The sequence below is a fragment of the Manacus candei genome, unplaced genomic scaffold (assembly GCF_025592945.1).
Source record: "Manacus candei isolate 608988 ecotype Guabito, Panama unplaced genomic scaffold, ASM2559294v1 h1tg000515l, whole genome shotgun sequence".
NCBI lineage: Eukaryota > Metazoa > Chordata > Aves > Passeriformes > Pipridae > Manacus > Manacus candei.
Genome location: NW_026138563.1, coordinates 49,650 through 71,127, shown reverse-complemented (window position 1 = coordinate 71,127; position 21,478 = coordinate 49,650). Strand labels below are relative to the sequence as shown.

General features: G+C 62.6%; 2 protein-coding genes and 1 long non-coding RNA gene across 3 annotated transcripts; 2 read left to right on the top strand and 1 right to left on the bottom strand.

The window, feature by feature from the left end:
• Positions 1–173: 173 nt before the first annotated feature.
• SYVN1 (synoviolin 1) lies at positions 174–4,233 on the bottom strand. The gene is made up of 5 exons (XM_051776407.1): positions 4,187–4,233; positions 2,924–3,060; positions 2,473–2,565; positions 974–1,126; positions 174–317 (listed from the first exon to the last, which is right to left on the bottom strand). The coding sequence occupies exons 2-5, from the start codon at positions 3,053–3,055 to the stop codon at positions 183–185; spliced, it is 513 nt and encodes a 170-aa protein (XP_051632367.1). The 5' UTR covers positions 3,056–3,060; positions 4,187–4,233; the 3' UTR covers positions 174–182.
• A 226-nt stretch (positions 4,234–4,459) lies between these two features.
• On the top strand, positions 4,460–6,050 carry LOC127465871 (uncharacterized). Its single transcript, XR_007902430.1, has 3 exons — positions 4,460–5,681; positions 5,806–5,863; positions 5,979–6,050. It is a non-coding gene; the product is annotated as an uncharacterized LOC127465871 (long non-coding RNA).
• Positions 6,051–6,948: 898 nt separating this feature from the next.
• Positions 6,949–20,493, top strand: LOC127465868 (calpain-1 catalytic subunit-like). The gene is made up of 23 exons (XM_051776408.1): positions 6,949–7,087; positions 7,440–7,580; positions 9,037–9,304; positions 9,808–9,877; positions 10,366–10,484; positions 10,983–11,116; positions 11,687–11,855; positions 12,476–12,559; positions 13,330–13,415; positions 13,497–13,571; positions 13,669–13,829; positions 14,896–15,074; positions 15,809–15,820; positions 15,934–16,145; positions 16,642–16,681; positions 16,797–16,862; positions 17,376–17,433; positions 17,516–17,580; positions 17,660–17,728; positions 18,213–18,291; positions 18,871–18,987; positions 19,553–19,611; positions 20,084–20,493. The coding sequence occupies exons 3-23, from the start codon at positions 9,038–9,040 to the stop codon at positions 20,108–20,110; spliced, it is 2,148 nt and encodes a 715-aa protein (XP_051632368.1). The 5' UTR covers positions 6,949–7,087; positions 7,440–7,580; position 9,037; the 3' UTR covers positions 20,111–20,493.
• Positions 20,494–21,478: the final 985 nt, after the last annotated feature.

The following is a 21,478-nucleotide window of genomic DNA, read 5'->3' as shown; positions in this document are numbered from 1 at the left end:
CAGGGATCCCCCAAAACACCCCAATTCCTCCCCAAACCCCCTTTCCCAGCCCCAGGGATCCCCCAAAACACCCCCCAGTTCCTCCCCAAACCAGTTTTAGGGTCCCTGACCCCCTTCCCCACCCCAGGGCCGAGGTTTCCCCGGGGATCTCCGCCTTTGGGGTCCTGTTTTTCCCCCCCTCGTTAAGGGCCCCGCCCTGATAAGGGTTTATCAGCCCCACACACAAATGAGGGGCCCCACTGACCCCAAAACCGATCCCAAAACTCACAGACAATGCGGAAGTGGAAGAGCCACGAGATGTTGGGGCTTCGCTCCATCTGGGAAAGGGGGGAAGAAGGGGGGGGTTACCCCCAAAAAAGGGGGTTTAGGGCTGGTTTTGGGGCTGGGGAGGGTTTAGGGCTGGTTTTAGGGCTGGGGGGGCTTTTAGGGTGGTTTTAGGGTGGTTTAGGGCTGGTTTTGGGGCATTTTTGTCTCAGTGCAGGTTTAGGGTCAGTTGTAGGGTTGGCTGCAGGAGTGGGGTGCTTTTAGGGTTAGTTTACGGTGAGTTTAGGGTTGGTTTTGGTTTAGGGTGGTTTTAGGGCATTTTTAGGGTTGTTTTAAGAGTGGGGTTTGGGCTGTTTCTAAGCTGTTTTGGGGTGTTTTTGGGCTACTTTAGGGTCATTTTAGGGCTGGTTTAGGGTTGTTTGGGGTGGTTTTAGGGCTGTTTCCCCCCTCCCAGCACTCACAAAGTCCACCCTGTCCTCGGCCAGCCAGTTTAGGGCTGGTTTAAGGCAGTTTTAGGGCTGGTTTAAGGCAGTTTTAGAGTTGTTTTAGGGTGGTTTGGGGTTGGTTTAGGGTGGTTTGGGGTGGTTTTGGGGCTGTTTCCCCCTCCCAGCACTCACAAAGTCCACCCTGTCCTCGGCCAGCCAGTTTAGGGCTGTTTTAGGGTGGTTTGGGGTGGTTTTAGGGCTGTTTCCCCCCTCCCAGCACTCACAAAGTCCACCCTGTCCTCGGCCAGCCAGTGGAAGCACTTGAGGAAGAGGAGGAGGGTGAAGAGGGCGACGAAGCGGGGGCTGAAGTCGTCCCTGAACACGGTGAAGGCCAAGCAGGTCTCGGTCACCGCGTACCACGAGCGCTCCAGGAGGTGCTGGGGGGGCACAGGGGGGGCTCAGGGGGGGCTGCAACCCCCCAGGCTGGACCCCAACGGGGGGCCCGAGGGCTCCCGGGGTGGGAAACCCACCCAGGAGGGGAGACAGAGGACCCCCGGGGGTCAAAATCCACCCCAGAGGGGAGATAAAGGATCCTTTGGGGGTCAAAATCCACCCCAGAGGGGAGACAAAGGACTCTTTGGGGGTCTAAATCCACCCCAGAGGGGAGATAAAGGACCCTTGGGGTTCAAAATCCACCTCAGAGTGGGGATAAAAAATCCATTGGGGTTCAAAACCTACCCCAGAGGAGAGATAAAGGATCATTGGGGTTCAAAATTCACCCCAAAGGGAAGATAAAGGATCATTGGGGTTCAAAATTCACCCCAAAGGGAAGATAAAGGATCATTGGGGTTCAAAACTCACCCCAGAGTGGGGATAAAGGATCCCTTGGGGTTCAAAATCCACCCCAAAGGGGAGATAAAGGAACATTGGGGTTTAAAATTCACTCCAAAGTGGAGACAAAAGACTCTGTGGGATTCAAAATCCACCCTATAAGAGAGATAAAGGATCCTTGGGGTTCAAAAATCCACCCCAAAGGGGAGATAAAGGATCCCTTGAGGTCCAAAAATGGCATCAGAGATCTCCTGGGGCTCAGAACCCCTCCAGAAACGGAGACAAAATAATCTCAGGGTTCAAAATTCCTCCTGCCCAAAATGGAACCAAATCACTCTCACAGTTCAAAACCCTTCCAAAAATACAACTGAGGGTCTCTGGAGGTTCAAAATCCCCCCCAAATGGAATCAAAACACTCTGGGAGTTCAAAATTTCTCAAAAACGGAACCAAAACCTCCTGAGGATCCAAAATCTCCCCTAAAAAAGCTCTGGAAACCTCTTGAGGGTCAAACATCCCCCCCAGAATTTTCCCTAAAATGAAACCAAAACCATCTCAGGGTCCAAAATCTCCCCCCAAAAAAGGTGCTGGAAACCTCCCGAAGTTCAAACCCCCCCATCCAAACGGATCCAAAATCCTTAAAATGGAACCAAAACCAACTCGAGGTCCAAAATTCCCTCCAAAAAACGTTCTGGAAGCCTCTTGAGGTTCAACTCCCTCTCTAAATGGATGCAAAATCCTCCTTAAAATGGAACTAAAGCCCTCCCTGGGCCCAAATTCCCCCCCTAAAATAACACCAGAGACCTGCTGGGGTCCAAATTCCCCCCCTAAAATAACACCAGAGACCTGCTGGGGTCCAAATTCCCCCCCTAAAATAACACCAGAGACCTGCTGGGGTCCAAATTCCCCCCTGAGCCCCCCCAGGTCCCCCCATTCCCGAATTCCAGGACTCACCTCCATCTCAGCCGCCCTCAGCTGCCCGAAAAACACCTTCCCCATGAACTTGCCCAGCAGGAAGACCAGGACAAAGGCCTGGATGTACAAAACCTGGGGGGGGGAGCCCCAAAAAGGCGCTTTTGGTGCCCACCAGGACGAGTTTAACGCCCGAAATTCGGGGCCCGGGGGACGGAGGGGGGGGGACAAAGGTGAGAGAGGGGAGCCCCCCCCCATTTTTGGGGGTCCTGAGCGAGCCCTGGGGGTGCCCCAGCGCCGTCCCACCCCCCCCAGGTGTCACCCACCCCCCCCGGGGGACTTTTTGGAGCATCCCCAACCCCCAAAGCGCCGTTTTTACCCCCAAAAGCAGAAGTGAGACGCGCCGGGGGAGCTCCCGCCCCCCCCCCCTCCGAACAATTAACCCCCCCCAGCAATCAAGCGGCGCTAATTGCGGTGCTAATGAGGCACTCACGGCCATGCTGGGGCTGGATTTGGTGAGATAGACCACGGTGGGGTAGAACTGGTGCTTCAGGTAGTAGGCGTGGGCCACCACGGCCGTGGTGAGCGCCAGGCTCCCGGCCATCACCACCGCCGTGCACAGCATCTCCCCTGCCCAAAAACCGCCCTTTTCACCCCAAAATCCTCCCGGCAGGCCTTAAATGAGCCCTCCCGGGGCTTAAAATTGCAGTTTGGGGGGGGTTTTTGGGAAAGGAGACCCCGAAATCGGCCCCTCTGAGGTGAGTTTTGTCTCTCCGGGAGTGATAAAAAGGGGTGGGTTTGGCTTTTCCGCCCCAAAATCGGTCCCAGCGGAGCCACCCGGTGCTGGGGGCACTCCCAGGTGACACCCCCAGGTGACAATGACACCCCCGAACCCCTCCTGTCCCCCCTCACCGTCCTCATCCAGGCCTCAAACCCCCCCCCACCCCTCAGGTGACCCCAGTGTCCCCCTCCATGTCCCCCCCACCCTTCAGGTGACCCCAGTGTCCCCCTCTGTGTCCCCCCCACCCCTCAGGTGACCCCAGTGTCCCCTTCCATGTCCCCCCCAACCCCTCCAGGTGTCCCCAATAGCCCCCCCAGCCCCTTTTCATGTCCCCTCAGTGTCCCCGTGTCCCTGTTCCCCTCTGCGGCCCCCCCAGAGTGGCCCCCAAGAGCCCCCCCAAACCCCTGTCCCTGTGTCCCCAAACCCTCCAGGTCCCCCCCCATATCCCCGTGTCCCCCCCCCCCTTTCAGGTACCTCCCCAGTCCCTGAATGCCCCCAATTTTTCCATGTCCCCCCCCCCCACATCCCCGTGTCCCCCCCAACACTTCATGTACCCCCCCAGACCCTGAATACCCCCAATTTTTCCATGTCCCCCCCATGTCCCTGTGTCCCCCCCCAACCCTTCAGATGCCCCCCCATGTCCTCGTGTGTCCCCCCCATTCCCGTGTCCCCCCAAACCTTCCATGTCCCCCCCACACGTCCCTGTGTCCCCAAACCCTCCCGGAGCCCCCCCCAGTCCCACCCTCTCCCTCAGCCCGGGGGTCTCCCCCTTTTCCCGAGCCCCTCCCGGAGTCCCTCCGGTCCCTCCCCCCTTTCCCCCTCACCCCGGGGGTCCCTCCCTCTCCCACCCCCGGGACTCACCGGGCCCGTCCCCTCCTCCCCCCGGGGGTCTCCCCCTTTACCCCCCCCACCTCGGGGTCTCTCCCCCCCGGTGTCTCCCCCCGGGGGTCTCTCCCTCCCCCCCCCCGCACTCACCGGGCCGGTCCCCGCTCGGCCCCCCCCGCCCAGGCCGCGCCCACCCCGGAACCGCCGCGGCGCGAGACACCTCACTTCCGGCCCGGCCCGCACCACCCGCTGCCCGCGGGGGGGGAGGATTGAGGGATTTCCCTCCCTCCCAGCTTCCCCCCCCTACACCGCTCCCCGCCACAACGGCTCCTCTCTCTAGAGATGTTTAATGACCCCTTTTTCTCCCGCTGCGCGGCGCAGGAGGCCAGGAAACGCAACAAACCCGCTGCGTTCCCCCCCGCATGCCCGTACTTGGTACGGCCCGAGCCGCCCCGCAGCCGGAGCCGGTGGTGGCGGGAACGCCGAGGGTCCCGTGTCTCGCGCTGATTGGTCAGTCCCGGCCCTGCTCAGCCAATCAGAAAAATTCGTCGCGCGACGCCACTTGACCGGCGGTTGTTGCTATGGGAGGGGAGGCGCGGGCGAGGGAGAACGACCCCCCTCAGTCCCCGGGGGCGCCCAAGCTGAGCCGGGAGTTGTCTTTTTTCGCCTTTTTTTCCACGCCTCGCCTCACACTCGAGGCTTCGTGCCCCTTTTTTCCCTCGCAAACCCCCAAACGCCTCGCGCGGCGCCGCGGCCGCCCCACCCTTCACACTTCGCCCCTCACGCGCTCAGCCAATCAGCGGCGCCGCCTCCGCACTCCGCGCCTCTGATTGGCTGACATCGCCCAGCGTCCCGCCTCCGTGCCGTTGACAGACAGCGGATGCTGAGGGGGCGGGAAAGAGGCGTGGCTTAGTGCTTTCTCCGCCTTATGATTGGCTGACGACGTGGTTGGGCTGGGTTTATCGTGGCTCCGCCCCCCGCTCCCCTGAGGGAAAAAGGCGGGAAAGGGCCGGAGTCCCTGAGGCGGTTTTCCCGCCTTTCCCAGTTTTCCCTTTTCCTGAGGGGAAAAGCGGCCGCCGTGAGGTGAATTTACCCTTCTTTGCCCAGGATGCCCAGGAGACGCCGTGCCCTGGCGCTCTGAGATGAAAACAACCTTTAAATAATTTTTTGTTTTAATTTTTCCCCCTTGTTTTTGTCTTATTGTGGCGAGGAAAGGGGGATTGGAACGGGGGTTTTCCAGCTTTGAGGGCTCTGCTGCGCCCTTGTCCTGTGCCTCTTTATTCCGCCTTGGCATCAAAGGAGAGGTGGCAAATTGAAGGGTTTTTGAGCCCTTTTAAGTGCTCTTTCCTTGGAAAATCCCCTGAGGAGGGAGAGACAATTATCCACCTTTTACCTCACGGGAGCCAAATTTTGGTGCCTCTGGGTGCAAATAAACTGTTTTAACTGCAGAATGCGCTAAAACGGGTATGAAAATTCTCCCCATTTTCCTTTTTTAACCCAGGATTTCACCCCTCTTTTTCTTTCCTTAATACAGATTCCCTTTCTCCCACCCTTTTTTTTTTTAACCAAGGATTTTTCGCTATTTTTAACCCAAATTTTCTCCACCTGCACCGACGGGAACCCGACGCCTTCTTCGCCCTCCCAGGTAAGAAACAACCCCCAAATCCCCCCAAAATGGGGGAAAACCCACCCCCTTGGGTTACGAACCCCCCAAACCGGGTGGTTTTCCCCCAAAAAAATCACTTTTACGTTGTTTTTCTCCTCCCCAGGGAAACCCTGATGAAGGAATCCCTCCCGACCCATGTTTGCTGCGGGGTCTCCAGCGAGGTCAGTCCTGCCAAAAGCACCTCGTTATTATATTTCTAATATAAAACCACTATTTTTGCCTGAATTTAGCTGCTCTTTTTTGCCCCAAATGGCTGCTTTTCTCCCCGTTTTGCAGGACCTGCAGGCCATGGCACTGATGGACTTGGAGTGTGTGGGGCTACAACCCCCCCGACCTCTTCACTGCCCTGTGAGTACCTTAATTAGGGGCATAATTACCCCTGATTTGGGGTAAAACCTGCTGGAATGGGGGCCTTCCCAAACCCGCTGATTTGGGGTAAAACCTGCTGGAATTGGGGCCTCCCAGACCCACTGATTTGGGGTAGAACCTGCCCAAATTGAGGCCTTCCCAAACCTGGTGATTTGGGGTAAAACCTGCTGGTGTGTCCCAAATGCGTCCTGTGTATGACCCAGGTGTGTCCCACGTGTGCCCCAGTGCTGCACGTGTGTCCCAGGTGTGATCCAAGCATGTTTCAGGCATGTCTTGTATGTCCCCGCTCTGCATGTGTGTCCCACGTGTGTCCCATGTGTGACCCATGTGCGTCCCAGCTCTGCCTGTGTGTCCCAGGCATGTCCCACGTGTGTCCCAGGCGTGTCCCAGCTCTGCACGTGTGTCCCACGTGTGTCCCAGGCATGTCCCAGGTGTGTCCCAGCTCTGCACGTGTGTCCCAGGCGTGTCCAGCCCCCCATCTCCCCTAAATGTCCCCCCCCAGACCCCCCATCTCCCCTAAATGCCCCCCCATGTCCCCTAAATGCCCCCTCAGCCCCCCCATATCCCATAAATGTCCTCTCCCGGCCCCCCCATATCCCCTAAATGCCCCCCCCAGCCCCCCCAAATGGCCCTAAATGCCCCCCCAGCCCCCCCATATCCCAGGCACCACCCACCCCCTCCCCCCGTCAATGCGGCAGAACCCCCCCGAGAGCCCCAAAAGCCCCGAAAACCGCCCCAAATCCCCCCCCGGGGCCGCCCCAAACTTCCTTCGCGCCCCCCCTTCCCCCGCTGGTGGGGAAGGGAAGGGAGGGGAGGGGAGGGGAGGGGAGGGGAGGGGAGGGGAGGGAGGGAGGGAGGGGAGGGAGGAGTCTCGGGGGGGGGAGGGCGGGGGCGGCCTCTCCTTCCCAGCTCAAGGAAGTTTGGGGAGAGAAAAAATTCGCCTTTTCCCGGGGTTCTCCCCCCAAAAAAAACCCCAGCGGCGGGTCCGGGAGCGCCGCCCCCCCCCCCGGCCCGAGGTAGGTGACACTCGGGGACAGCGGCGGTGACACAGCGCGATCCCCTCCCGAGCCGCCGCCGGCGCTTGCACAACCCCGCATTGGGGCGAAAACCCGCGGAAACGGGCAAAAAAACCCTCCCGGGGGCTGCCCTGCGGTCCCGCGGCCGGGAGAGGGGCGGGAGCAGGAAGGGGCTCCCCCCTCGCCACCCCCGGGCTGCCTTTAGCCAAAAAAGGCGTTTTTGGGGGTTAAAGGAGCCCCGGGGAGGGGGCGCCGGGGGAGCCCGGGGGGGTTCTCGCCGTTTTGGGTGGAATCGCGCGGGTTTGACGCTTTTGGACGCTTTTTCCCGGGTTTTTTTTTCCCTCTCCCGCAGCACCACGGGAGGAGAAGCAGGAGCAGGAGCGGCGGCCGAGGTGTGGCCGGGCCCGGCCCTCGCCCCGCGGCACCTGCCGGGGCTGCAGAGCCCCGAAACGGGGTGAAAACAGCACATTTCGGGCAACTTCCCCCCGGACACGTACGTGGGGGGGGTGGAGGGGGCAAAGGGGCTCCGCTCCTCCCCCCCAGGGAAATGGGGGGACCCCCAGGACACAGATCTGGGGCTGGGGGGGCTCAGAGACTCCCCCACCCCTCCTTTTGGGGACGGTTTGTGGGGTTTTGGGTCACAACCCCCGAATTTGGGCCGTGTCCCGACTCCCCCCCCCAAAAGGGCCGTGCTGGGTTTTGGGGTGACACAAACCCCCGAGTTGGGCCCCATTTTGGGGGGGGTGCTCCACCCTCACCCCTGTCACCGCTCTGTCCCTGCTCGGTGGCACTAATTAGCATCTAATTAACGCACCCGATGGTTAATTAACCTGTGCCACACTTAATTAGCCACCCCCCAGGGTAAGGAAGCCGCGGGACGTTGAACCCTGGGCCAAGCCCGGGGCGCGGCCCGGCCACGCCTCGACCTGCACGACCAGTTTCCAGTTTCCTCCAGTTTGGGGGCACTTTCCCCTCATGTCCTCTGGGTTTGGGGCTGTCCCTGTGGCCCCAGGCCCAGTTTGGCCCAGTTTATCCCAGTTTATCCCAGTTTTTCCCTGTTTTTTCCCCCCAGGATGGCAGAGGAGCCCACAGTCCCCGTGTACTGCCCGGGGCTGTCCCTGTGTCCCCAGTCCCTGTTCCCGGTCCCAGTTTCTCCCAGTTTCTCCCAGTTTATCCCTGTTTTCCAGGATGGCAGAGGAGCCCACAGTGCCCGTGTACTGCCCGGGGGTGTCCCTGTGTCCCCAATCCCTGTTCCCAATCCCAGTTTCTCCCAGTTTTTCCCTGTTTTCCCCCCCAGAATGGCAGAGGAGCCCATAGTGCCCGTGTACTGCCCGGGGGTGTCCCTGTGTCCCCAATCCCTGTTCCCAATCCCTATTTTTGCCCCCCAGGATGGCAGAGGAGCCCATAGTGCCCGTGTACTGCCCGGGGGTGTCCCTGTGTCCCCAGTCCCTGTTCCCAATCCCTATTTTTCTCCCCAGGATGGCAGAGGAGCCCATAGTGCCCGTGTACTGCCCAGGGGTGTCCCTGTGGCCCCAGTCCCAGTTTCTCCCAGTTTCTCCCAGTTTCTCCCAGTTTCTCCCAGTTTCTCCCAGTTTCTCCCAGTTTCTCCCTGTTTTCCAGGATGGCAGAGGAGCCCATAGTGCCCGTGTACTGCCCGGGGGTGTCCCTGTGTCCCCAATCCCTGTTCCCAATCCCTGTTCCCAATCCCTATTTTTCTCCCCAGGATGGCAGAGGAGCCCATAGTGCCCGTGTACTGCCCGGGGGTGTCCCTGTGGCCCCAATCCCTGTTCCCAGTCCCAGTTTCTCCCAGTTTCTCCCAGTTTCTCCCAGTTTCTCCCAGTTTCTCCCTGTTTTCCAGGATGGCAGAGGAGCCCATAGTGCCCGTGTACTGCCCGGGGGTGTCCCTGTGGCCCCAATCCCTGTTCCCAATCCCTATTTTTGCCCCCCAGGATGGCAGAGGAGCCCATAGTGCCCGTGTACTGCACGGGGGTCTCGGCCCAGGTCCAACGAGCCCGTGCCAAGGAGCAGGGGCTGGGCCGGCACGACCGGGCCGTGCGGTACCTGGGGCAGGATTTCGGGGCCCTGGCCGAGCAGTGCCGGCGCTCCGGGACCCTCTTCCGGGACCCCACGTTCCCGGCAGGGCCCTCGGCCCTGGGCTTCAAGGAGCTGGGCCCCGGCAGCGCCAAAACCCGCGGGGTGCGGTGGATGAGGCCCACGGTGAGCGGGGAAAGGGGGGAAAGGGGGGGACAACCCGCTCTGGGGGAGGTTCTGGGGTGGTTTGGGGAGGTTTGGGGGGGGGTTTGGGGGTGGTTTGGTGAAGGTGGGGGAGGTTCTGGGGCGTTTTGGGGAGGTTTGGTGGGGTTTGGGGCAGTCTGGTTAATTTTGGGGAGGTTTCAGTACATCTTGGGGAGGTTTGGTGGGGTTTTGGGGCAGTCTGGTTAATTTTGGGGAGGTTTCAGTACATCTTGGGGAGGTTTGGTGGGGTTTTGGGGCAGTCTGATTAATTTTGGGGAGGTTTCAGTGCGTCTTGGGGAGGTTTGGTGGGGTTTTGGGGCAGTCTGATTAATTTTGGGGAGGTTTCAGTGCATCTTGGGGAGGTTTGGTGGGATTTTGGGGCATTTTGGTTAATTTTGGGGAGGTTTCAGTGCATCTTGGGGAGGTTTGGTGGGTTTTTGGGGCATTTTGGTGGGCTTGGGCGAGCTCTGGGTGTGCCCCCCCAGGAGCTGTGCCCGCGCCCGCAGTTCATCGTGGACGGGGCCACTCGCACCGACATCTGCCAGGGAGCTCTGGGTAGGGAGCACGGCCCCAAATCCCGCTTTTCCTCCCCAAATCCTGCTTTTCCTCCCCAAATCCCACTTTTCTGCCCCAGATCCCACTTTTCTGCCCCAGATCCTGCTTTTCCTCCCCAAATCCCACTTTTCCTCCCCAAATCCCACTTTTCCTCCCCAAATCCTGCTTTCCCACCCCAAATCCTGCTTTTCCTCCCCAAATCCTGCTTTCCCACCCCAAATCCTGCTTTTCCTCCCCAAATCCCGCTTTTCCTCCCCAAATCCCGCTTTTCCTCCCCAAATCCCGCTTTTCCTCCCCAAATCCTACTTTTCACCCCAAATCCCTCTTTCCTGCCCCAAATCCCCCTTTCCTGCCCCAAACCCCTCTTTCCTGCCCCAAATCCCCCTTTCCTGCCCCCAATCCCCCTTTCCCCCCCCAATCCCCCTTCCCCACCCCAATCCCTTTCCCCCCCAATCCCTTCCCCACCCGACCGGTGCCCGCCGTGCCAGGTGACTGTTGGCTGCTGGCGGCCATCGCCTCGCTGACCCTCAACGAGCCCCTCCTGCACCGGGTGGTGCCCCACGGGCAGAGCTTCCAGCAGGGCTACGCCGGCATCTTCCACTTCCAGGTACCAGCCCCGGACCGGCACTTTGGGGGGTCCCCACACCAGTTTTGGGGCTCCCCTGCCCCCTTTGGGGAAGATCCATCCCCACTTTGGGGTTCCCCACAGCATTTTGGGGGGTCCCCACATCGGTTTGGGGCTCCCCCGCCCCATTTGGGGAAGATCCATCCCCGCTTTGGGGTTCCCCACAGCATTTTCGGGGTTCCCTACAGCGGTTTGGGGTGTTTTCCCCCCAAACTGGATGTTTCCCCCCCAAAACTGGGTCCTTTCCCCCCAAAACTGGATGTTTCCCCCCAAATCCGGGTGTTTCCCCCCAGACCCAGATCTTTCCCCCCAAACCCGGTGTTTTCCCCCCAAAATTGTTTTTTTCCCCCCAACCCCGGGTGTTTTCCCCCCAAAATTGTTTTTTTCCCCCCAACCCCGGGTGTTTTCCCCCCAAACCTCGTTCTACCCCCCCCCCGTGCCCCCTCCCTGATGCCCCCGGGGGGGTTTTGCCCCTGGCAGATCTGGCAGTTCGGGGAGTGGCTGGACGTGGTCGTGGACGATTTCCTGCCCACCAAGGACGGGAAGTTGCTCTTCGTGCACTCGGCCGAGGGCTCCGAGTTCTGGAGCGCGCTGCTGGAGAAGGCCTACGCCAAGTAGGGACCCCTGGCCCGGCCTGAACCCCCCCCTGGGACCCTCCCAAAGCCCCCCTGGGACCCCCCAAAGCCCCCCTGGGGGTCTCACCTGTGGGCTCTGGGGCGGAGCCGGGCGGGGCACCTGAGGAGGAGCCACAACGGGGCCCGTCCTGGGACCCCCAAAACCCCCCTGGGACCCCCCTGGATCCTGGGGCCAATCCTGGGACCCCCAAATCCCCCCTGGGACCCCCCCACACCCCCCCAAAGCCCCTGTGGGGGTCTCACCTGGGGGGCTCTGGGGCGGAGCCGGGCGGGGCACCTGAGGGGGAGCCGCAACGGGGCCAATCCTGGAACCCCCAAACCCCCTCGAGGACCTCCCAAACCTCCTTGAAGACCCCCAAATCCCCCCTGGGACCCCCCAAATCCCCCCTGGGACCCCCCAAAAGCCCCCTTGGACCCCCCCAAAGCCCCCTGGGGGTCTCACCTGGTGGGGGGGGGGGTGAAGCCTCACCTGGCACCTGAGCAAGTGCTGCAGTGGGGCCCATCCCGGCACCCCCAAAGCCCCCTCCCCAGAGCCCCCCGGTCCCGCAGGGTGAACGGGTGCTACGAGGCGCTGTCGGGCGGCAGCACCTCCGAGGGCTTCGAGGACTTCACGGGCGGCGTCACCGAGTGGTTCGACCTGCGGCGCCCGCCCGCCGACCTCTTCGGCATCATCCTCAAGGCGCTGGAGCGCGGCTCCCTGCTCGGCTGCTCCATCGACGTGAGCTCCCGGGGGCTCACTGCGGCTCGCAGGGGCTTCTTGGGGTTCATTTGGGTTCATTTGGGCTCCTTGGGGTTCATTGGGGTTCATTTGGGCTCACTGCGGCTCTCTGGGGCTCACTGGGGCTCACTGGGGCTTCTTGGGGTTCATTGGGGTTCATTTGGGCTCCTTGGGGCTCCTTGGGGTTCATTGGGGCTCCTTGGGGTTCACTGGGGCTCCTTGGGGTTCATTGGGGCTCCTTGGGGTTCACTGGGGTTCATTGGGGTTCATTGGGGCTCACTGGGGTTCACTGGGATTCATTGGGCTTCACTGGGGTTCACTGGGGCTCCTTGGGGTTCACTGGGGCTCCTTGGGGTTCATTGGGGCTTGTTGGGGCTAACTGGGGTTCATTGGGGCTCCTTGGGGTTCACTGGGGCTTATTGGGGTTCATTGGGGCTCCTTGGGGTTCATTGGGGCTCACTGGGGCTCCTTGGGGTTCATTGGGGCTCACTGGGGCTCTTTGGGGTTCATTGGGGTTAATTGGGGCTCCTTGGGGTTCACTTGGTCTCCTTGAGGTTCACTGGGGCCCGTTGGGGTCCCACCCCCGCGGCTGAGCCCCCCACGCCCCCGTGTCCCCCCAGATCACCAGCGCCTTCGACATGGAGGCCGTGACCTTCAAGAAGCTGGTGAAGGGCCACGCCTACTCGGTGACCGGCGCCAAACAGGTCAGGGGCGCCCGTTTGGGGTGGGAACGGCGCTTTTTGGGTCACACAGCTCCGCTTTGGGGTGGGAACGGCGCTTTTTGGGTCACACAGCTCTGCTTTGGGGTGGGAACGGCGCTTTTTGGGGTCTGAGAGAGGCCCTGATGGCGGCACCGCTTTGGGGTGGGAATGGCACTTTTTGGGGTCTGAGAGAGGCCCCGATGGCGGTGCAGGTTTGGGGTGGGAACAGCTCTTTTTGGGTCACACAGCACCAGATTGGGGTGGAAATGGTTGGTTTTGGGTCACACGACACCAGTTTGGGGCGGAAACGGCGCTTTTTGGGGTCTGAGAGCGGCCCCGATGGTGGCACCGGTTTGGGGTGGAAACGGAGCTTTTTGGGTCACGTGGCCCCAGTGGTGGCACCGGTTTGGGGCGGGAACGGCTCTTTTTGGGTCCCGTGGCCCTGAGGGCAGCACTTTTTTGGGTGGGAATGGCTCTTTTTGGGTCACGTGACCCTGAGGGCAGCACTTTTTTGGGTGGGAATGGCTCTTTTTGGGTCACGTGACCCTGAGGGCAGCACTTTTTTGGGTGGGAATGGCTCTTTTTGGGTCACGTGACCCTGAGGGCAGCACTTTTTGGGGCGGGAACGGCTCTTTTTGGGTCCCGTGGCCCTGAGGGCAGCACTTTTTGGGGCGGGAACGGCTCTTTTTGGGTCACGTGACCCTGAGGGCAGCACTTTTTGGGGCGGGAACGGCTCTTTTTGGGTCACGCGGCCCCGCCGCTGCCGTCGACAGATCAACTACCGCGGGCAGTCCCTGGGCCTGATCCGGATGCGGAACCCCTGGGGGGAGGTGGAGTGGACGGGCCCCTGGAGCGACAGGTGAGGCCTCACCGCCCTGGGGGCTCGTTAGCGGCGGCTAACGAGGGGCCCGGGCCCCGCCTGACCCCCGTGCGCCCGCAGCTCGCCCGAGTGGCACGCGGTGGAGCCGGCGCTGCGCCAGCAGCTCATGGTCAAGATGGAGGACGGGGAGTTCTGGTGAGGGAACGAGAGCGAGACAAACCCTCCCCCCCGATACCCCCCACCCCTTTCCCGGCCTGGGGAAACGAGGGGGTAAAAACTTCTTCCCTCCCAGGATGTCCTTCCGGGATTTCCTGCGGGAGTTCACCCGCCTGGAGATCTGCAACCTCACCCCCGACGCGCTGCAGGCCCGCACCTTCCGCCAGTGGAACACGCGGCTCTACGACGGGACGTGGCGGCGCGGCAGCACCGCCGGCGGCTGCAGGAACTACCCCGGTACGCGCCGGGGGGGAGCCCCGACCCCCTGACCCCCCTGACCCCCCGACCCCCTGACCCCCCGACCCCCTGACCGCCCGACCCCCTGACCGCCCGACCCCCTGAGCCCCTGATCCCCCGACCCCCTGACCCCCTGATCCCCCGACCCCCTGACCCCCCGACCCCCTGACCCCCTGACCCCCTGACCCCCCGACCCCCTGATCCCCCGACCCCCTGACCCCCTGACCCCCCGACCCCCCTGATCCCCTGACCCCCTGACCTCCCGACCCCCTGACCCCCCGACCCCCCGACCCCCTGACCCCCTGACCCCCCGACCCCCCTGATCCCCTGACCCCCTGACCTCCCGACCCCCTGACCCCCCTGATCCCCTGACCCCCCTGATCCCCTGACCCCCCTGACCCCCTGACCGCCCGACCCCCTGACCCCCCGACCCCCTGACCCCCTGATCCCCTGACCCCCTGACCCCCCGACCCCCTGACCCCCCATCCCGGCGCCCGCTGAGCCCCCGACCCCCTGACCCCCCGACCCCCCGACCCCCCGACCCCCCGACCCCCTGACCCCCTGACCCCCTGACCCCCCTGACCCCCTGATCCCCTGACCCCCCTGACCCCCTGACCGCCCGACCCCCTGACCCCCCGACCCCCTGACCCCCTGATCCCCTGACCCCCTGACCCCCCGACCCCCTGACCCCCCATCCCGGCGCCCGCTGAGCCCCCGACCCCCTGACCCCCCGACCCCCCGACCCCCTGACCCCCTGACCCCCTGACCCCCCGACCCCCTGATCCCCTGACCCCCCGACCTCCTGATCCCCCGACCCCCTGATCCCCCGACCCCCTGACCCCCCGACCCCCTGACCTCCCGACCCCCTGACCGCCCGACCCCCTGACCGCCCGACCCCCTGACCGCCCGACCCCCTGACCCCCCGACCCCCTGACCCCTTGACCCCCCGACCCCCTGACCCCTTGACCCCCCGACCCCCTGACCCCCCGACCCCCAATCCCCTGACCCCCCGACCCCCTGACCCCCCATCTCAGCACCTGCTGAGCCCCCTGCCGTCCTCCCCCAGCCACGTTCTGGATAAACCCGCAGTTCAAGATCCAGCTGGAGGAGGTGGACGACGACGGGGACGAGGCCGGCGGGCGCGAGCCCGGCTGCAGCTTCCTGCTGGCGCTGATGCAGAAGGACCGGCGCCGCGAGCGCCGCTACGGCAAGGACATGGAGACCATCGGGTTCGCCGTCTACGAGGTAACGCCGTCAGCCGGGGTCGGCTGAGGTCAGCCGGCATCGACTGGGGTCAGCCGGGGTCAAGGGGTGTTGGCTGGTATCAGTTGGCATCAGCTGCTGTCGGGTGGGGTCAGCGGGGGTCAAATGAGGTCCTTTGGGGTCAGTTGGTGTCAACTGGAGTCAACTGGCGTCAGCTCGGGTCAACTGACATCAATTGGTGTCAATCGACATCGTCCAGTGACAACTGGGGTTGATTGATGTCAGCTGGGGTCAACAGCAGTCAACTGGCATCAGCTGGGGTCAGTTGGCATCAACTGGGGTCAACTGGCATCAGTTGGGGTCAACCATTGTCAGCTGGTATCAGTCAGTGTCTGCTGGGGTCAGCTGGTGTCCAATGGGGTCAAATGGGGTCAGCTGGGGTCAGCTGGGGTCAAATGGGATCAGCTGGGGTCAGCTGGGGTCAAATGGGATCAGCTGGGGTCAAATGGGATCAGCTGGTGTCTGCTGGGGTCCAATGGGGTCAGCTGGGGTCCAATGGGGTCAGCTGGGGTCCAATGGGGTCAGCTGGTGTCTGCTGGGGTCAGCTGGGGTCAATGGGTGTCAGCTGGGCTCAGCTGGAGCCAACTGATGTCAACTGGCATCAGTTGGGGTCAACTGATGTGAACTGGCCTCAGCGGGGGTCAGCTGGTGCCAAGTGGGCTCGGCCGGGGAGATCCGAAGCCGACCGGTGACCGGTGCCCGTCCCGTCCCCGCAGGTCCCTCCCGAGGTGGGTACGAGGCCCCGGCGGTGCCGTCCCTGCCGCCGTCCCCGCGCCGGCGGCCCCGCGGAGGAGGGTCGGCTCGGGGGTGACCGTGGGTGTTTCCCGCCCGGTGCCGGCAGCACGTGGGGCAGTCGGGGGTGCACCTGAAGCGCGAGTTCTTCCTGGCCAACGCGTCGCGCGCGCGCTCCGAGCAGTTCATCAACCTGCGCGAGGTGAGCACGCGGCTGCGGCTCCCGCCCGGCGAGTACATCGTGGTGCCCTCCACCTTCGAGCCCAACCGCGAGGGGGACTTCGTGCTCCGCTTCTTCTCCGAGAAGAAGGCCGGCACTGAGTGAGCCTGAGCCTGACCCTGAGCCTGACCCTAAACCCTGACCCTGAGCCTGGCCCTAAACCCTGACCCTAAACCCTGACCCTGAGCCTGAGCCTGAGCCTGGCTCTGAACCCTGACTCTGACCTTGGCCTTAAACTGTGACCCTGAGCCTGACCCTAAACCCTGACCCTGACCCTGACCCTAAACCCTGACCCTGAACCTGGCCCTGACCCTAAACCCTGACCCTGACCCTAAACCCTGACCCTGACCCTGAGCCTGACCCTAAACCCTGACCCTGAGCCTGAGCCTGACTCTAAACCCTGACCCTGACCCTGAGCCTGACCCTAAACCCTGACCCTGACCCTGAGCCTGACTCTAAACCCTGACCCTGACCCTGAGCCTGACCCCTAAGCCTGACCCTAACCCTGACCCTGAGCCTGACCCCTAAGCCTGACCCTAACCCTGACCCTAACCCTAAACCTGACCCTGACCCTTCCCCCTACTCTTCTGTCCGCAGGGAGATGGACGACAAGATCCAGGCCACGCTCCCGGACGAGGTGGGCTGGGGGGGTGACCCCAGGGGATGACCCTGGGAGGTGACCCCAGGGGTGACCCCAAGGGGTGACCCCGGGGCGGTGCCTGGTGACCCAAACCGGCCTCTTTTCCCCCCAGAAAGTGCTCTCGGAGAGCGAGATCGATGAGAACTTCAAACAGCTCTTCAAGCAGCTGGCGGGGCCGGTAAGGGCTGGGGCGGTGATGCCAGCGGTAGGCCATGACCTCAGGGGTTGGCCGTGATGCCAGTGGTGGTCAGTGATGCCAGTGGTGGTCAGTGATGCCAGTGGTGGTCAGTGATGCCGGCGGTGGTCAGTGATGCCGGCAGTGGTCAGTGATGCCGGCGGTGGTCAGTGATGCCGGCGGTGGTCAGTGATGCCGGCAGTTGGCCGTGCCCTTGGTGGTCAGCAATGGTGTCAATTGCTGATGACATCATTGCTGACATCACAGCTTACGATGACATCATTGGTTGGTAGTGACATCACCGCCTTGTGATGCCATTGGTTGGGTGCGGTGTCATTGCTTAGTGATGACGTCATTTGCCCGGGGTGACGTCACCGGTTCGCAGCGCCGCCATTGGGCGGCGATGACGTCATTTGCCCGGGATGACGTCACCGGTTCGCAGCAACGCCATTGGGCGGCGATGACGTCACCGCTCCCCGGTGCCCCTTTGTCACCGTCCCCCCCTGTCCCCCCCAGGACATGGAGATCAGCGTGCAGGAGCTGCAGACCATCCTCAACCGCATCATCGCCAAACGTGAGCCCCCCGACCCCAATTAACCCCCAATAATTAACCCCAATTAACCTCGTTAATTAACCTCGTTAACGTCCCGCTGCAGACAAAGACCTGCGCACCAAGGGCTTCAGCACCGAGTCGTGCCGGAGCATGGTCAACCTCATGGACGTATCCTCTGCCTTGGGGGGGGGGGTGGGAATTGGGGGGACCCCCCCGAGCCCCCCCTTTTCCTTAACACCCCCCCCAGAAAGATGGGAACGGGAAACTGGGGCTGGTGGAGTTCAACGTGCTCTGGAACCGCATCCGCAACTACCTGGTGGGGCTGGGGGGGCTTTCCGGGGGGGTCACCCCCTTTGGGGGGGGTTTGGAGTCTCCCTTTGGGGGTGGCCCCCCTTTTTGGGGGGTTTGGAGTCTCTTTCTGGGGGTGACTCCCCTTTTCGGGGGGCATTGGGGTCTCTCCTTTGGGTGACCCCCTTTTTGGGGGGTTTGGAGTCTCTCCTTGGGGGTGACTCCCCTTTTTGGGGGGCATTGGGGTCTCTCTCCTCGTGGGTGACCCACTTTTCTTAGGGGGGGATTTTGGGGATCTTTTCTGAGTGACCCCTGGTTTTTGGGGGCAGGTTTGGGGGTGCACTGGGGGGATTTGGGGGGTTCCCTGGGGGGTGCTTGGGGGTCTCTCCTTCTGAGTGCCCCCTGTTCTTTTTAGGGTGCACTGGGGGGATCTGGGGGGCTCCCTGGGGGGTGTTTGGGGGTCTCTCCTCCTGCCTGACCCCTGGTTTGGGGGGCTCTGTCCCTCCTCCCAGACCATCTTCCGCAAGTTCGACCTGGACAAGTCGGGCTCCATCAGTGCCTACGAGCTGCGCCTGGCGCTGGAGGCTGCAGGTGACCCCCAGGACATCCCTGAGCCCCCCGGGACCCCCCGGGACATCCCTGACCCCCCTGGGACATCCCTGACCCCCTGGGACATCCCTGAGCCCCCCCGGGACCCCCCGGGACATCCCTGACCCCCCCAGGGACCCCCCGGGACATCCCTGAGCCCCTGGGACATCCCTGACCCCCCCGGGACCCCCCGGGACATCCCTGACCCCCCCACGGATCCCCCGGGACATCCCTGACCCCCCCGGGACCCCCCGGGACATCCCTGACCCCCCCACGGATCCCCCGGTGACATCCCTGACCCCCCCGGGGGTCTCTGACCCCCCAGGGACCCCCCGGTGACATCCCTGACCCCCCCGGGGGTCTCTGATCCCCCCAGGGACCCCTGGTGACCCCAGGGGTGTGTCCCCCCCCAGGGCTGTGTGTGTCCCAGAGGCATGTGTGTGTCCCCCAGTGACCCCCCAGTGACCCCAGGGGTGTGTGTGACCCCCCCAGTGACCCCAGTTGTCCCCCCAGCGACCCCCCAGTGACCCCAGGGGTGTGTGTGACCCCCCAGTGCCCCCCAGTGACCCCCGTTGCCCGCAGGGTACCGGCTGAACAAGCGGCTGCACGAGCTGCTCATCACCCGCTACGCGGAGCCCGACCTGGCCCTCGACTTCGACAGCTTCGTCTGCTGCCTCGTGCGCCTCGAGACCATGTTCCGTCAGTGCTTCCTGAATATCCCACATTCCGGGGCTCCTTCCTGAACATCCCATGGCCTGGGGCTCCTTCCTGAATATCCCACATCCCAGGGTTCCTTCCCAAACATCCCCCAGCCCGGGGCTCCTTCCCGAACATCCCACGGGTCCTTCCCAAATATCCCACGGGTCCTTCCCGAATATCCCCCAGCCCGGGGCTCCTTTCTGAACATCCCACATCCCGGGGCTCCTTCCCAAACATCTCATGGGTCCTTCCCCAATATCCCCCAGCCCGGGGCTCCTTCTCGAATATCCCCCAGCCCGGGGCTCCTTCCCGAATATCCCCCAGCCCGGGGCTCCTTCCCAAACATCCCACATTCCGGGGCTCCTTCCCGAATATCCCCCAGCCCGGGGCTCCTTCCCGAATATCCCACATTCCGAGGCTCCTTCCCAAACATCCCAACATCCCAGGGCTCCTCCTGAACATCCCACATTCCGGGGCTCCTTCCCCAACATCCCACATCCCAGGGCTCCTTCCCGAATATCCCCCAGCCCGGGGCTCCTTCCCAAATCCCTCTCTGCCTCCCCAGGGTTTTTCCAGGCCGTGGACGTGGACCAGGATGGCGTCGTCACCTTCGACCTGCTGCAGGTACCGGGGGGCCCAGGCCTTCCTCACCCCCCTCCTCCTCCTCCTCTTCCTCCTCCTCCTTCTTCTCTTCCTCCTCCCACACTCACTCCTCACCTTCCTCATTCTCTTCTGCTCTTCCTCTCCCTTCCTCACCCCCCTCCTCCTCCTCCTCCTCCTCCCACACTCACTCCTCACCTTCCTTATCCTCCTCTGCTCTTCCTCTTCCTCTCTCTTCCTCACCTCTTCTTCCTCCTCCTCCCACACTCACTCTTCACCTTCCTCATCTTCTTCTGCTCTTCCTCCCCCTCTCCTCACCTTCCTCCCCCTCTCCTCACCTTCCTCCCCTCTCCTCACCTTCCTCCCCCTCTCCTCACCTTCCTCCCCCTCTCCTCACCTTCCTCTCCCTCTCCTCACCTTCCTCCCCCTCTCCTCCTCCTCTTCCCCCCCCTCCTGGCCGTGCCCTTCCTCCCCTCACCCTCCTCCTCCTCCGCAGTGGCTCCAGCTCACCATGTTCGCCTGAGGACCCTCCAAGTGCCTCCCACGCCCGTTTTGCCCGTTTTTCTCCTTTTTTGGCTTTTTTTTTTTTTTTCCCAGCAGCAAAGGCTCGGGGGGGACCTGGGGGGGGTCACACGAGGCCCCCCCGTTGCTTTGCCAAAGCCCCCCATCCCTCCTGGGGGGGGAAAAACTCCCCCCGTGCTCTGCCAAAGCCCCCCCGTGTCCCCCCCCGGCTCCTTTTGGGGCAAATCCTCACGATTTCGGTGCCTCTCTCTCGTCCCGAAGGAGCCCCTCGGGGGGACTTTTCGCTTCAGGGATCCGCTGCCCCCCCCCCCGGGTGCCAACGGTGGTTTTTTATTGTGTAAATTAAAAAATCGAGGTAAAAAAAAGCTGTTATTTAAGTCAAAACTCCTTTTTCTGGCCGTTCTTTCCCCCCCCACCCACCATGCCCTGAACTGACGGGTTTGGGGGTTGTTTTGGGGCCATAAATCACATTTGGGGTCAGACACGTGTGTATTGGGGTTAAAGACAGGTATTTGGGGGTTATAAATACGTATCCGAGATTAGAGATTTTACATTTGCGTTTTATAGGTAATAAATTGGGGGTTATAGACACGTAATTTGGGGTTATAAATACGTTTTTGGGAGCGTGGGTTTTGTATTTGTGGTTTTGTGGATAACAGACCCAGAATGACCCCTCAGACCCAGGATGACCCCCCAGACCCAGAATGACCCCCCAGACCCAGAATGACCCCTCAGACCCGCAGTGACCCCTCAGAGGGTCCCCCCAGACCCAGAATGACCCCCTGGACCCGGAATGACCCCTCAGACCCGCAGTGACCCCTCAGAGGGTCCCCCCAGACCCGGAATGACCCCTCAGACCCGCAGTGACCCCTCAGAGGGTCCCCCCAGACCCGGAATGACCCCTCAGACCCGCAGTGACCCCTCAGAGGGTCCCCCCAGACCCAGAATGACCCCCCAGACCCAGAATGACCCCCCAGACCCGGAATGACCCCTCAGACCCGCAGTGACCCCTCAGAGGGTCCCCCCAGACCCGGAATGACCCCTCAGACCCGCAGTGACCCCTCAGAGGGTCCCCCCAGACCCGGAATGACCCCTCAGACCCGCAGTGACCCCTCAGAGGGTCCCCCCAGACCCGGAATGACCCCCCAGACCCGGAATGACCCCTCAGACCCGCAGTGACCCCTCAGAGGGTCCCCCCAGACCCGGAATGACCCCTCAGACCCAGAATGACCCCCCAGACCCGGAATGACCCCTCAGACCTGCAGTGACCCCTCAGAGGGTCCCCCCAGACCCAGAATGACCCCTCAGACCCGGAATGACCCCCCAGACCCAGAATGACCCCCCAGACCCAGAATGACCCCCCAGACCC